General features: G+C 39.3%; 4 protein-coding genes across 7 annotated transcripts in view; 1 reads left to right on the top strand and 3 right to left on the bottom strand.

The window, feature by feature from the left end:
* Nucleotides 1-198: 198 nt before the first annotated feature.
* Nucleotides 199-4949, bottom strand: cd40 (CD40 molecule, TNF receptor superfamily member 5). Of its 2 annotated transcripts, none has more exons than XM_025059754.1 (9): nt 4815-4949; nt 3913-3994; nt 3312-3434; nt 3072-3218; nt 2607-2700; nt 2338-2396; nt 1884-1967; nt 1759-1784; nt 199-1531 (listed from the first exon to the last, which is right to left on the bottom strand). In XM_025059754.1, exons 1-9 carry the CDS (start codon nt 4893-4895, stop codon nt 1214-1216), a joined length of 1014 nt encoding a protein of 337 aa, XP_024915522.1. In that variant the 5' UTR covers nt 4896-4949; the 3' UTR covers nt 199-1213. The 2 variants fall into 2 exon arrangements, with proteins under 2 accessions (XP_024915522.1, XP_024915523.1); XM_025059755.1 differs by having other exon boundaries at nt 1759-1781.
* On the bottom strand, nt 4883-11702 carry LOC103385240 (kelch-like protein 10). Of its 3 annotated transcripts, none has more exons than XR_003050984.1 (6): nt 8550-8892; nt 7568-8045; nt 6561-7178; nt 6210-6359; nt 5520-5950; nt 4883-5005 (listed from the first exon to the last, which is right to left on the bottom strand). XR_003050984.1 is itself a non-coding variant. In XM_025059752.1 (6 exons), exons 2-6 carry the CDS (start codon nt 8750-8752, stop codon nt 5600-5602), a joined length of 1800 nt encoding a protein of 599 aa, XP_024915520.1. In that variant the 5' UTR covers nt 8753-8776; nt 11565-11702; the 3' UTR covers nt 5141-5599. The 3 variants fall into 3 exon arrangements, 2 of the variants coding, with proteins under 2 accessions (XP_024915520.1, XP_024915521.1); XM_025059752.1 differs by lacking the exon at nt 4883-5005 and adding an exon at nt 11565-11702 and having other exon boundaries at nt 5141-5950; nt 8550-8776; XM_025059753.1 differs by lacking the exon at nt 4883-5005 and adding an exon at nt 11565-11696 and having other exon boundaries at nt 5141-5950; nt 8550-8752.
* The window catches only part of LOC103385247 (formin-like protein 13), a 28291-nt gene continuing 23707 nt past the window's right edge, over nt 8996-13579 (top strand). The window contains exons 1-8 of the mRNA XM_025059751.1: nt 8996-9257; nt 9699-9821; nt 10727-10855; nt 11034-11108; nt 11606-11779; nt 11898-12055; nt 12191-12379; nt 12897-13485. Of these exons, the coding sequence (XP_024915519.1) occupies nt 9747-9821; nt 10727-10855; nt 11034-11108; nt 11606-11779; nt 11898-12055; nt 12191-12379; nt 12897-13485 (1389 nt within the window). The 5' untranslated portion in view covers nt 8996-9257; nt 9699-9746. The remainder of the gene's footprint in view (nt 9258-9698; nt 9822-10726; nt 10856-11033; nt 11109-11605; nt 11780-11897; nt 12056-12190; nt 12380-12896; nt 13486-13579) is intronic.
* Nucleotides 11663-13579, bottom strand: part of pfdn4 (prefoldin subunit 4) — an 86138-nt gene continuing 84221 nt past the window's right edge. Inside the window, exon 7 of the mRNA XM_025059760.1 lies at nt 11663-11761. Coding sequence (XP_024915528.1) covers nt 11747-11761 — 15 coding nt within the window. The 3' untranslated portion in view covers nt 11663-11746. The remainder of the gene's footprint in view (nt 11762-13579) is intronic.

The following is a 13579-nucleotide window of genomic DNA, read 5'->3' as shown; positions in this document are numbered from 1 at the left end:
AATCACCCAAAACATGCCTTACATCACCAAGGAACTACATATCCCTAGTGGTGAATTCCCTGGTAGCCTGTGTTGGTTGGGAAGCCTCACACTGCACATTTCCCTAATGTGGGATGAATAAGATACTCAATTATTATTATTATTAAAGTAAACACCCTTCACAGCAATATGACTTAAAAATACACCATACAACAAGTGTTTTCCATGTACATTCAACTGATACATTTATTTTTTTTTCTTTACACAATGTTGAGCACAAAGTTAAAATGAAGCCCAAACTCCAGTCAAAAGCAAAAATATACAGAGTGCTACGTTGTGATACACAACTACAATTAACGATTAGGTAAAACAGCTTTTTGATGAGGCTTTTGACCGTGCTCCGCTTCAATCTAGAGTGAGACATTGGCTCTATAGGTAGGTATGAGTAACTGTATATATTTATTTAGATATATTTTAATTAAACCATAGTTGATTCAATTAAGAGATCCATAATGTAACCTCATTTGAGGAACTAACATGTTTATGGTACCAACTATCGAGGTAAAATCTTTAAAGTCATAATTTTAAAATTAACTTGGAAATCCTACATTTCCATATTGAATAAAATCCATATTTTCATTTTTTACAATTAAGATTTATTTATATACATTCTGTTCGAGGATTTTTTGTAATTTTGAAGTAATTTTTGGACATTAATGCTAGTTTTGCCATAATGTGTTGTTTTGTTTTGCTATTTTATTCTATTCTGAGTACTTTAGTACTCTCTCCTGTTTACGGTACTTTTCGTACTTTGTTCAACTAAGTTTTAGTGTCAAATTCTCCAGATGAAAACCAGGCAGAGTTTAAATAAGGAAGATTTGATGCCAGCTAAAATATTCCCGAATGATTTATGGGAACCTTCTGTTATCCCAAAGAGTCCAAGGTTACTGTATTGTATGACCTTCCACAGATACATACATACAACTATAAACAGGAGGGAAGACACTGCAGTAAATGTAGCAATTCATGGAGGAGCTTTTGATTGAAAGCAACCCGTCAACAGCAGTTACACACCTTAGTGTCACTTTTTTAAAAAACAAACAAAAAAAAAAAAAAAAAAACGCAACACAGACTGACATGCTAACATGCTACCACAGATAATAAAGAAATATATACAGGTTTAGATCAGGAAAACTATGGGCAATGACGTCAATATGTGACACAGTGGTTCCTTTCATCCCATCTGATTAAACGAATCTTGTGGACCTTCACCGACTACCGTTGATGTCTGTGACTCCTCCTGCAGGGAGAGGATTTCCTGTTTACCAGTCTCCTGTTTTAAAAAGTTCCCCTTCTGAGTATAAACACCGCTGTCTGAGCCCTCTTCTAGCGATCCTTCGTCGACATTTTCCTCAGGCGTTCTCGTACCACACTCTTCTTTTGAGATTTGTGTTACAAAAAGTGGTTGCTCATTTTCAGGGTCATCCACTGGGGTATAGATATGCCTGTTGTTGATGGCCAGATGCCCATTTTCTCCAGCAATGTCAAAACTCTGCGAAAAAGCAAAGACAGAAACACAGTGAAAATGTGTTTACACATAATAGCTAAAAGCTTCCTTTTCCATCAGTGTTGTAGTCAATAAGATGTGGTACAGTTGATCGCACAAAGACTTCAGTGGTATTTGAAGTGCAAATAAGCATTAGCCTTATATAGTACCTTAAGCTTTTTAAGAAATCACATACATTTCAACAAAACAAAGTAAAAAGAAAACACATTTACCTTTTTCTTCCGTTTTACATGAACTGGTAAAAAAAAAAAAAACAAAAGATAAGAAGTTAGATGAGTTGAGTCTTTTACTAAAACTGATTTCATTATAAATGATCTACAACGGCAGCACGACGTACCTGTGTACAAGCATGCAGCCACTATTAAACTGACCAGGAAAAGAAATCCTATCAACAGGCCGATATACATTCGTGTCATTCGCTCTGCAAGAAAAGCAGAAGAGGAAAAACAAATTGGTTGAATGCTTGAACCTTCAAATATACATTAGATTTATCATTTCCAATTTCTAAGAACACCTCAGTAAACAGGTCGGACGCACATCTCTACAAACACGTATAATAAACTCAGTTTGTTTATAGAAAAGCGAGAGTGGACCGGTGTTATTTAAGGCAGCTTCAGTCCCGTTTACAGACTGGAAGAGTAAAAACAAACACCCACAAACCACACCCCCTACGCAACCCTGTCACCTCGTGGGTTTCATTTTGAGAAAGTCACGATCTCTAACCACACAGCTGCACGGATAAAACAGCAAAGTCTTCACAGTACAGTGTAACATCCCACACAGACACTCACCGCAGACGTTGTCAGATATCGCCGTTCCTTTCTGCCAAAGTTCATATCCACTCCCACATCTGAAAAAAAAAAAAAGACCAATAAAACTGTGAAACTGTTTGAACGAGACATTAAAAGTCTCTGTCTAGGACCAGTTTCATGGGTTCATTTCACATATTTACTCGTCGTTCTCTCTCCTCACCAGATGAACTAAAGTCAATATATCGTAGCTTTTCAGGCGACAGCTAATAGATTTAACACAGGAATGTGATTAAGACCACAGAACTTACTCAGTGTGTTTGATGCAAACACTTTCCCAGGAGTCATTGAAGGAGAATGAGCCCTCGGGACATTTTTGGCACACAGTGTCATGGGTGTGGTTCCCTGAAATGGAAAACATTTCTTTTTTAGATTTTTCTTAACCAAATTATTCACTAACTCATCATGATTAATCGTGGTTGTAATCACCATACTTAAACATGATTAATGAAGGTGATTAAAAAAACAAAACAACCACCAATTCCTATTTTTCCATATTAATAATCCTGCAGGACGACTTTAACATCTCCCTTCGATTTCCACTTCTCTATCATGTAGTTTGGGTTTAGTTTGAACGCAGTTAAAAGAAATCTTATTCCTTCATGTACCACCAGAGGGAGTCCAAATACTAAAAAAAAGTATGAATACCTTAGGTAGAGGACCCCTGCTGTATAATACACTTTCAATGTAAGGTCACTGAATTTGACGATTCATACCTATGGCAACAGCGCCCTCTCCTGGTTTGCAGGTTGTGTGCGGTACACAGATTGAACAGATTTCACCGGAGCAGTGGAAGCCGAGCAAACACATGCAGCTGATTTTCTTCTTCTTATTGTCCTGGGTAGAAACCTGGAAGTTTCTATCTTAAAAACAAACAAACAAAAAAGACAAATACCATAAAGATGTTTTCAGGTTCAAGCCAGTCCAAACTGGAACGACTGTATGACTTCACTTACTGGCGTCACAGTATGGCTGTTGTTGACATTTGGAATCAGTGTTGTATTTATCTTGATATTCACTTTCCCCACATTCAGAGCACCGAGGTTCAAAACAAGGGCTTTGAGATAACATGTGTGTACCTGAAAAACACAGGGAGTTTTATTAGAAAAAGAGTTTTAAAAAATATACATAATATATATTATTTTAGAGAAAAAATATACATAATATATATTATTTTATGGTCTGTATTGTCATTGTACCACAAGGATATATAATATTATATATATATAGTAGTTTTTACTTTACTGATATATATATACTAGATGTATATATAGTATATAAAAAATAAAATATATATATTACAAATAACTATATATATAGTATATATATGTATATAGTAGTTTAAGCTTCACTGTAGTGCGTGTGTGAAATATTTGACTTGAAATGTGATTCGTCATAACATTTACTTCATTGACATTGATTGGATGGAGACCCTGACTGTAACAATTAGCATCAACGTGTGAGAACTACAGCTGTTGGGGGGACAAATTACAACAACAACAACAACAACAAAAGTATTTTTACAATTTATTTTATAGTAACAATGATATTTGATACCTGGACTGCACATTTGACAACATTGTCCGGACCTCTGGTACTGAGTCAGTGGGTCGCAGCTGAACTGAGCAGCAGTCATCAACTAGAAAAAAAGAAAAATAAATAAGGAAACTGTTTTTAACTGTAATGCGTTTTGTTCCTGTATTATCATTAGTGACGGGGGGATTTCTGTTTGACGCCGGCAGCTGGTTCACATCCTCAGAGCAGACAGTAAAGGGGTGTGGTGGAAAGTACCCAACATTCAACAGGGCTGAAGTGAGACTGGAAGTGTCAACAGGTGCAGCTCTGTTGTTCTTCATTATTTCACAGTAGAGTGAGTTTAAAACCAACGCTCTCAAAGTCACAGGAAGAGGATGTGATGTGATGTGAAGGAACTTGTAAGTCGATGAGGAAGTGCAGTGGGCTGTTAGCAGAGTGAGGTCGGCTATCAAAAGGTTTATTTAGTATTTATCATTATTTCCTGTTTAAATGACTTAAGATGCCATATTGTAGACATGAAGCGTTGGAGTTTTTATTTTAAATTGAACTGAACTCATAGATCACTACATTACAACTATGTTTTCAACCACTTTTCAACCAGCAACCCTGCAATCAACCATGGAACCTTGGCTACAACTACAACTGGTGAATTAACAGTAACATAATCATCCTGGTCTCTCAGCCGTTGGACAGATTATTTTAATGTAATCTAATGCAAAATAATTCAACGTCATTCACAGCCAGTGAGCGACTTCACCGCAACGCTTTCATCTCGACTGTACTGTAAACCGAAAGTGAAACTAACGTTATACTAATGACGGAGCAGCTACTAGTCGACACGGTCGATGAAAAATGTAAAACCACACCAATAAAGTCCCTCAAAATACTTTTAAATCAAACAAAATACACAAAAGTGTACTCACCGCGAAATCCGCACACACCAACGCCACTAGTATCTTCATCCTCATCGTCAGCAGGTGAACTTGGTCGAGTTTCAGCAACATACTGCTTTATCTGCAAGACCAGAGGGCGGTATGGGAGACGTCTCCCACCAGCCCTCCTTTTTTGTAGGTGGGGCTCATGTGGGTTTTTCCCCACGTCACTTGACCATTTCCTGTAAATTCAAAATACTCAGAGGTTATATGGTAGAAGTCAACATCACCAAATGTGGTTAATATAATATAATATAATATAATATAATATAATATAATATAATATAATATAAACTATTATTATTATTGTACCAAACACAGACATGCATACACAAAGACATACAAATTGCAACAAAGTATAATTATTATTTGAGCTTTGTGTTTGCAAAAATTAACAATAAAAAAGACTTCTACAACAATGCATAGAAATCCTAACATGACATAATCATTTTCATATTGTTTCCTTGCAGCAGTAGAGTTGTTCTCCTTTCTCATTGTTCATGTAACAAATCCATCCATTTTTTTTTCATGTGATTTAGCTAGTTTGGATATCGTCATCACATCAGCCTCTTTTTTTTTCTTTGTTTCGTGCCTCTCCTAAAATGCTTTGGCGCCCCCAAGGGAGACCTCCCACTTTCAAACAATTTGCGAGTTAATATTTACATTATATGAAGCTCAAAGTTCAAAATAAGTTACTTCCAAGAATGTTTTTCCACTTGTTGCTGTCTGTGCAAAACCGCTGAAGCGCCGTTGATCTGATGTGGTTACACAATGTTTTACGACGCATCTGCTTCATCCTCCAACTGTAAAAGTGGCAAGGAGTCACGTGGGACGATGTACTCAGACAGGTTTGGTATTTCGGTGAGTACGCAGCAGCTCAGGGCAGTGCGAACCCTCTCTATGTCAGAGGCCAGAGACCACCGATCCAGATCGCTGTTGTAGTATTCCACCTTCTTGTTAGCGCTGAGGCCGGTGAAACCACCAACAACGTAGATTTGGTCATTAATCACGCCCAGGCCAAAGCTACTGCGGGGGGTCAACATGGAGGACAGCACGTGCCAGGTGTTGGTCTGGGGATTGTAGACCTCCGCACTACTGTGACGGATGGAGGACTGACATCCACCAATCTGAGGAACAGAAAGAAAGTGAAGTCACAGCAACATGTGGAATAGGTTTTAGTTTGAAATTTGAAAAAAAAAAGGATGACCTAAAAAGCTCTTTTCACAGTGGTTGGGTTTCTACAGTACAGTTGAGCAAGGTTGAAGGTTTGAATTTTTAACTGAAATTTATTTTGCCTTCTGAAAAAAATCAGGGCATTTGGAGTTCTTTCCTAAACTGTTTTACCATTAACTTTGTTTGAATAAACTATAAGTCAAATGTACATACAGCATATATTTGCTCTGCGTGGGCGATGACTCCAAGTCCAGTGCGTCTGCTGTTCATGGGGGCGATTATGGACCACTGGTCGGTCTCTGGGTTGTAAAACTCTGCCGTTTCCAGGCACTGGTGACCATCATACCCACCACAGACATAGACCTAACAAAACAGACAGCTTTAATTCAGGATAAAACCTAATTTTTTTTAACTGATGGTAATTAATGTTGTACGTGCAGTCCCACGTTCTCACTCTCTCTCTTGTACATCAATACCTTTCAGTTCCAGATTTACATTCACACAGATGCACATATTTCCAGTCACTACTCAGCAACTTCTAATATTGTTTCCCACTCCACCGACCTTATCATGTAGTGTTGTGCAGCTTGCGTCGCTTCTAGAGAAGTGCATCGATGCTATACAGTTCCACTGGTTCGTTTCGGGTTGGTAGCGTTCTGCGGACCTCAGTCGGGAGTAACCATCAAAGCCTCCTATAGCGTAGATGATTCCCTCCAACACTGTTACACTCACATAACAGCGTCCATAGTACATTGGAGAAACCTCGTGCCAGGCGTGTGTCTTCAAGTCCATCTTGCTCACTCTGTTGAAACGCTCTCTCTGGTCAGTGCCACCGACGCAGTAGAGGAACCCATCCAGGCAGACGGTGCCGTGATAGGCCCGGGGACATTCCAGACTGTGTGCGACCTTGACCCACTGGCCAGCGCAGACATCGAACGCCTCAATGTCTGAAATTGGATTATTGGCCCTCCAGCCTCCCACGGCGAGCAAGATGACACATGGGAGACGGGGACGGGCAAGGACGTTGCGGAAACCAGACACGGGGAATTTTCGCCGGATCTTCCACTGGATCGCTTTAATGGCTTCACTGGCCATTTGCTGGCACTCAGGGTTGTTCATCACCAAGTCGTTGGACATCAAGTCAGTATAAATGCAACGCATTGTTGTCAAGGCTAGTCGGACCTAAACAAAGACAAGAGTGGTTTTTAATGGAAACACCAAACCTAACTCTAACTCTAACGACACCAACAAAGCACAAACTATGACCCTGACCTAATCCCAATTAAAACCTAAACTTTATCTAAAAGTGCAGGCCTTTCATCAACTATAATCCTTAACACCAACATTAACGATAACCAAACCCGAACCCTAATGTATTCCAGCTAACCTAAGCACTAAACCTATTCATAATCCAACTCTATTCTGGATCATTAATTTTTTATGCCATATGATTCACCGATGGCTGATATTATTTGTCTGAATTGGTTATTATATAAAAAATTAAAATACAAAAGCCTGTCTACTAAATGTCATACATGTGCTTAAAGCCTTGCTCATACTGACATGATTACCTTAGACAAAAGCATGGCAGTGTGTTTTTCTCTCTCTTCAGATCTGTGGCAAATCCAGCGACTGATGGCCGTAAACACTGTACTTTCTGTCTTTACGTTGAGCTCATCTCTGTCGAGGATTCCCGCGAGCTCCTGCACAGAGAGCTGCAGGAACTCATCGCAGGGAAAAACCTCTTCAAAGTGATGAGTGATGTAGTGGTGGGCTCTGTGGCGCAGTTCACACTTGACAACATTTGTCAGCTGCCAGATGCCGATGCAGTTTTCTGGACAGAGCTGTCCAGAGAGGAAGTCTGAGCAGGCTTGCACCAGAGCTATTACATTGAGCATATCGGCGGCTAACAGTAACTCCTCTACGTTGTCCTTTGTCACGGTAACAGAGTCAGTGTATGCATATTCAATGATGAGCTGCATCGAGTCAGGAGACAGGCCGTAGATGTCAAACACCATGTTTGCGGTGGACTGGTACTTGAACAGAGCTCTGTAGATTGAAGAGGATTGAAGGACAACAGAGAAATGAATGGGGGCTTTCATTGGAATGTTCTTACATTTTTCAAAAACAGTTGAATGAATGTGAAGGGGAAAAAAAACAGGAAGTGAAAACAGGAAGGTAAAGTCTATGTTGCATGGTCCTTAACATGTGTTAAAGTAAAGAAAACTATTACATTTATTTCAACCAATTTATAAATAGTTATGCTGCAACTCCAAGTTGAGGTAGAACAAGAAATAATCCTTTTTTTAAACCAGTGTTTCCCAAACTCTTTTTTTCTGGTGACCCATATTTTAAAAGTCACAAACCTTTGGGAGGACCAAGGGTCACGACCCAGTCTTTTGGAAACAATGTTCTAAACTATACAATGTTCAGAGCAACATCCGAGAGCTGTTATTATTATATTATTATTTAAAGGTAAATAAACATTTTGTGGTCAATCCAGTTAAATAAGAATTCATAAGAAAACAAACAATAATCCATTAATCGACTCACCCGAAAAATGGACTGCAGTTACAGAGGATGATCTTGTGGGTTTTAAACTCGGCATCCTCCACTCTGATGACTGCATCATGATAATTACCCTCGAGACGAATCTCATTAAAAAGTGAGATCTTCATCTTTGAAGACACGTTGAACTCCGGCGGCCGTGGTGCGTCTGTTGGTTCCTCATCTTTGGTATTTATGACAGACAGCATCTGCAATGTGAAAATACGATAATTCTACAAAGTAGAATTATCCATTTGATTGTGATATATTTTTATACATATTCTGTTTTTACCTCTGGATTCAATTTTTTCAACGATATCTATGATGTCACATAGATCAAAGAATTTTAGAACTTTTAACCTTTATTACATCACAGGTGGGTGTGGCATTTACGGGCATTTTGAACTATTTAATCTCCTGTTAATTTCCTGTTAATCTCCTGAATTTATTAAATTTGGTAAAATTTTTGTTTGTATTGTTTTTTTTTTTTCAATAGAAAGCTCCACGATCTTGGAGTGACGCCAGCATATGTGATGTTACTGTGAAGCTGCAACGTTGCGGTGAAAGTCTGTGTTGGAATTCAGGGAACACAATGTGTTTTACCGGGAATTCCTTGGAATTTTTTTATTTGTGTTTCATCGGCACTCCATTACGAATAATTCTTGTCCAAATGCATCAGAGAAGTCCTTTCTCTTTGTGTGTCCTTTGCTCCAGGTCAGAACCTGCTTCTTTCTAATTTTTGGATAAAAAACAAAAGGCACGGTTTCCGTTCAGATTTGGTTTAAATTTGACTTTTGATCCAATAAAACAGCACCTCTCGACAAAGATACAAAGCTTTATTATTATTGTGTGTATTATCATGTTGTGGACCACAAACTCTCTCTGCTGAGTACAGGGGCTGTAGAGGCATGTGGAGACCTGTGAAAAGACTAGAACTGTCAGCTGCTATGCAGATAGCAGAGTGTTGCTGTAGGTGTGGCCAAAAAAACCTGTAACTACTTCACCGGGAAGAATGTAACCTGAGCTAAAAAGGGCGGAAGCACCAAAGTGACACAAATCACTTTTCTTCTTCCTCCTAAGAGAAGAGAGTCCTGTTTTTATTTTGCAAGAGGAATAATAAAAAAAATCCTCTGTCTTTCAAATTGTATGAAACAGGAATAGACTGAACCAGCAGTGAAGTTTTTCAACAGCCTATAGAAAACAATGAAGCCAAATTTAGGATCATGGAAGAAAGACAACGTCTCCAGAATGGACAAATACATGGAGGACATGCCGCAGGTAGGACTTCAGTTTGTGTGACATCATCAAACATCAGCGTCTATAAATAAATGAATGGGTTTTTTTTTTATTAGAAAATGTGGAATGAAGGCTTTTCAAATCACTACATGAGTTTTCATGTAGTGATTTGAAAAGCCTTCAAAACAGCTTCTCTGTATTCTTGGTTCCTGAGAAAAACTACCCCCACTTTCATTTACGTGTGTCTGTCAGTTATGGTAATGCTCGTGGGAGAGCTTCCTTTTTTCTACTTGACTTCCCAGTTATCGGTAATTTCCAACGACCAAATCATTACTGTATTGTCACACCTTTCTTACAGTGTGGTCCTCCAGTGACGGTGTGTTCTACCGCAGCTGACACAGGGATATTACACTACATGTAAATGAATTCAATTGAATGAACGAAAAAAAATAGATATATAAAAATAGATATATATATAGATATTCTAAGTCAAGGATGTGAAAATGTTTGCATTTCACAGAAGTTCCTCAAGCTTCAAATACAATCTCATCACCGAGAGTTGATTTTTAAACATTTTGATTTAAAATGACAGAATGATAATTATTCTTCCTTAATTAATCTTGTAGTTATGATTAATCTATAGCATTGTTTCCCAAAGACTGGGTCGCGACCCTCTGGTAGGTCACAAGAATTTTTTTCTCATCATCATCTCGCATCACGTTTCGTAGGAGTTTACGAATAATGTCTTATCGACTTGGGTCACGAATGTTTGTGACTTTTAAAATATGGGTGCCCATATTTTAATCAGATTAAAAAATTTGAGAGCCCTATAAAAATACAACCATGTCCTGGAGGTTAAAGTAATTATTATTATTATTATTTTTTACCACAGCATACAAAATGTAAAAATATTTGACCCTCGATTTTGATACGTGTTTTGATCGCAGCTGAGCAACGAGATGCAGCTCAGCATAATGAACAAGGTGAAAAGCGGAGAGCTGTCCATCGAAGACGCTCTGACCCAGGCCCGGAGGAACCGAGATCAGCTGCTCACACAGAAGAGTCTGGCTGAAGAGGTAACACCCTGAGCCCTGAAGACAGTTTACGGTCTAATTAAATCACAGATTACAGCGTGTATTGTGAAGTTTCCACTGCAGAGCCTGTTTGATCAGTTTTAAAATGAGAAAGTAGCACCACTTCATAGCAAATCATTTATGGTGGATTTTTTTTTTTTTTTTTTAATTGTCATTACAGGAAGAGCAGACAACTCAGTATAACTTCAGTGTTAACAAACATGGACGCTACAGGTGGCAGAAGCGGGTTATTCAGGTGAGTCCACATACAATAGAAGCAACAAGTTTCCTGTACAGTAAAGTGGTTTAAAAGTTGTGCAAGGACACAACTACGTAGAAAGGGGAATTGACGTCACACTGCCATGTTCTGCCCAATCAGAATCGAGAAGTGTTGTCCCAACCCTTTAATATGAAATGCCATTGTGTTTTGTGAAATGTTGTTGTGTTTTGACCCTCAGGGGCCACCGTACATTACTGCTGATAATCTGATTACAATGAGCTTTCAGTAGCATAACAATCATTACGTCACTTTATTTTTTATTTTTATTTTGTAGGATTTTTTTCGAGATCTGTTAAAGCAACTGTGTGATAAATCCAGACTGTAAAGGTCATAACTTTCAGTTTCTGTTGCTTTTGAGGAGTTGCTATATCTAAATGATTCGTTTGGCTGCTGTAATGTCATGTAATACTGAGGTACAAAAGTGAAACTTACCGCCTCGGCGTAACTGGCCTGCCTCCTCTGTCGTTACACAGATTGACTTCAAGACCAAGATGCTGTGCAGCATAGAGAAGGGCATCGTCAAGAGGCAGCTTCCCTTCTCCAGGGTGAAGAGCTGTGACGATGGAGTCGGCTCCAGGTTCACGATTTCCTTCAAAGAACACCATGACTATGAACTAGAGGCGAGGTCGCTGGAAGACAAACAAAAAGTGAGCATTTAACGTTAATTGTAAAGTGAACGCAAGTTGTCGACTGTGAACTAAAAGTGACTGAGCATCGAAGGTGAAAGAGTCTAGTCTGACAGATGTTTTTGTTTGTTTTGAGCAGATGATACAGCTCGTCAATAAGATCATTTATGGGAACATCTATTGTGATGATGAGGAGGGGACAGGAGACGATCATCAACAGCCTCAGGCGTCACACAGCCTCAGAGAGGGAATCCTCCTGCTACACAGAGGAGGCCTGGCATCGTTCAGATGGATCAAGTGAGCGCTATACACACACACACACACACACATTGTTGTTTTGTCAGCATTTTATGTTGACATTATGCACTCTTTAACTCAGTGGTTTCCTACAATTTTTGGTATGGACCCAATTTTGACCTCACTTCGTTCCAGGTACGAGGTCCAGCTGCACCCAGGTCAGCTGACGTTGATGCCCTTTCGTCGTCACAGCCCTGCTGACAGTGGAGTGACGTCTGCTGTGCCCATGCAAATTGTGATTCACTTGTCTGACGGTGACACCTGTGTGCAGAGAACTTCCAGCCCGGACGCCTTCACTCTGATCACTCACAAAAATCAGTACCAGTGAGTAGGAAAGGACCACTACAACAGTACCAGACATTCAAAGATAAAATCCAGGCCTTGAATAGAGAGGCTTTCTCTTTGATCGATGTTTTTAAGAAGATTATTGTCTAGGCATCAAACTCCTGGCTCGGGGGCCACCCCTGGTCTGCGAACCCTCCTCGTCTGGCCCATGGACAACTAGATTCAATAATAATTAATAATAATAATAGTTTTTTTTCCTTGATGTAATTTTTACAATTTTATTTTCAACTGCTTTGTTTCTTTCAGTCATTAAATGTATCTAGTTGGTCATTTAAAAATGAGGAAAAACGTGTACTCGCTGTTTAACTGTAGTATTACACTTATATTTATATTAAACAAAATATGTTTCGTTTACCATTGAACTAATTGAATAAAATGACAGTGGCAGTTGGAGTTGTTGGATGGGAGTTGGAGACCCCCTGTGTTAGAGAATTTGTAACAAAGATCCTTGCTCTTAAATATTTATAAAATAATTTTGATTTTTTTTTTTTTTCAGATTTAAAGTTCTTTTATCCGATCAAGCCACGACTCAAAATGCCGCCCAGAAGGAGCGAGACGCCTGGGTCACAGCCATCGACAAACTGTGTCTAGACTGGAAGAGGAAGTCCAAGGGAGATTATGGATTTTTTGAAACCTGGACATTACGAGACATCAGCATAGGGGAAGACCCAGAGGACTCCAGCTCAGACCTGGAGTCAAGTGGTGGTTTCACTGGAAGTAGAACATCCCCAACCAAACCTCCAGTCGACTGTTCAAACACAGAAACCAGGACACAAAGCAGAAGTGACGAATCAGCTGCTTCTACTAAGACTGTCCCTGAACCTCGCACCACAGAGACGGCTGATGTGGATATTTTACCACCACACTCATCTCCTCCCTTAACACCCACCATTCCTACACCCCCACCCTTTCTACCAACCCCAGTGCCAGAGACCCCCAAGAGTAAACCGTCCCCATCATCTCAGGTCAAAATCCCTTCTCCTCCAAATATTCCTCTCCCTCCACCGTTACCTTCCAAAGCCAGTACATTGTCAAGAAAACCACAGACCAAGGCTTTTCACTGGGACCAAGTCAATCAGGAAAAGGTAAAAGCAACATGTTTCTTTCAAACTTCAAACTTTAAAAAACAAAAACTGTGCGTGTCACTAGGTCAAAAACAACTTTTCATTCAGTGAGTAA

The sequence above is a fragment of the Cynoglossus semilaevis genome, chromosome 10 (genome assembly GCF_000523025.1).
Source record: "Cynoglossus semilaevis isolate Cse_v1.0 chromosome 10, Cse_v1.0, whole genome shotgun sequence".
Classification (NCBI taxonomy): domain Eukaryota; kingdom Metazoa; phylum Chordata; class Actinopteri; order Pleuronectiformes; family Cynoglossidae; genus Cynoglossus; species Cynoglossus semilaevis.
This window is presented reverse-complemented; position numbering and strand designations above follow the sequence as displayed.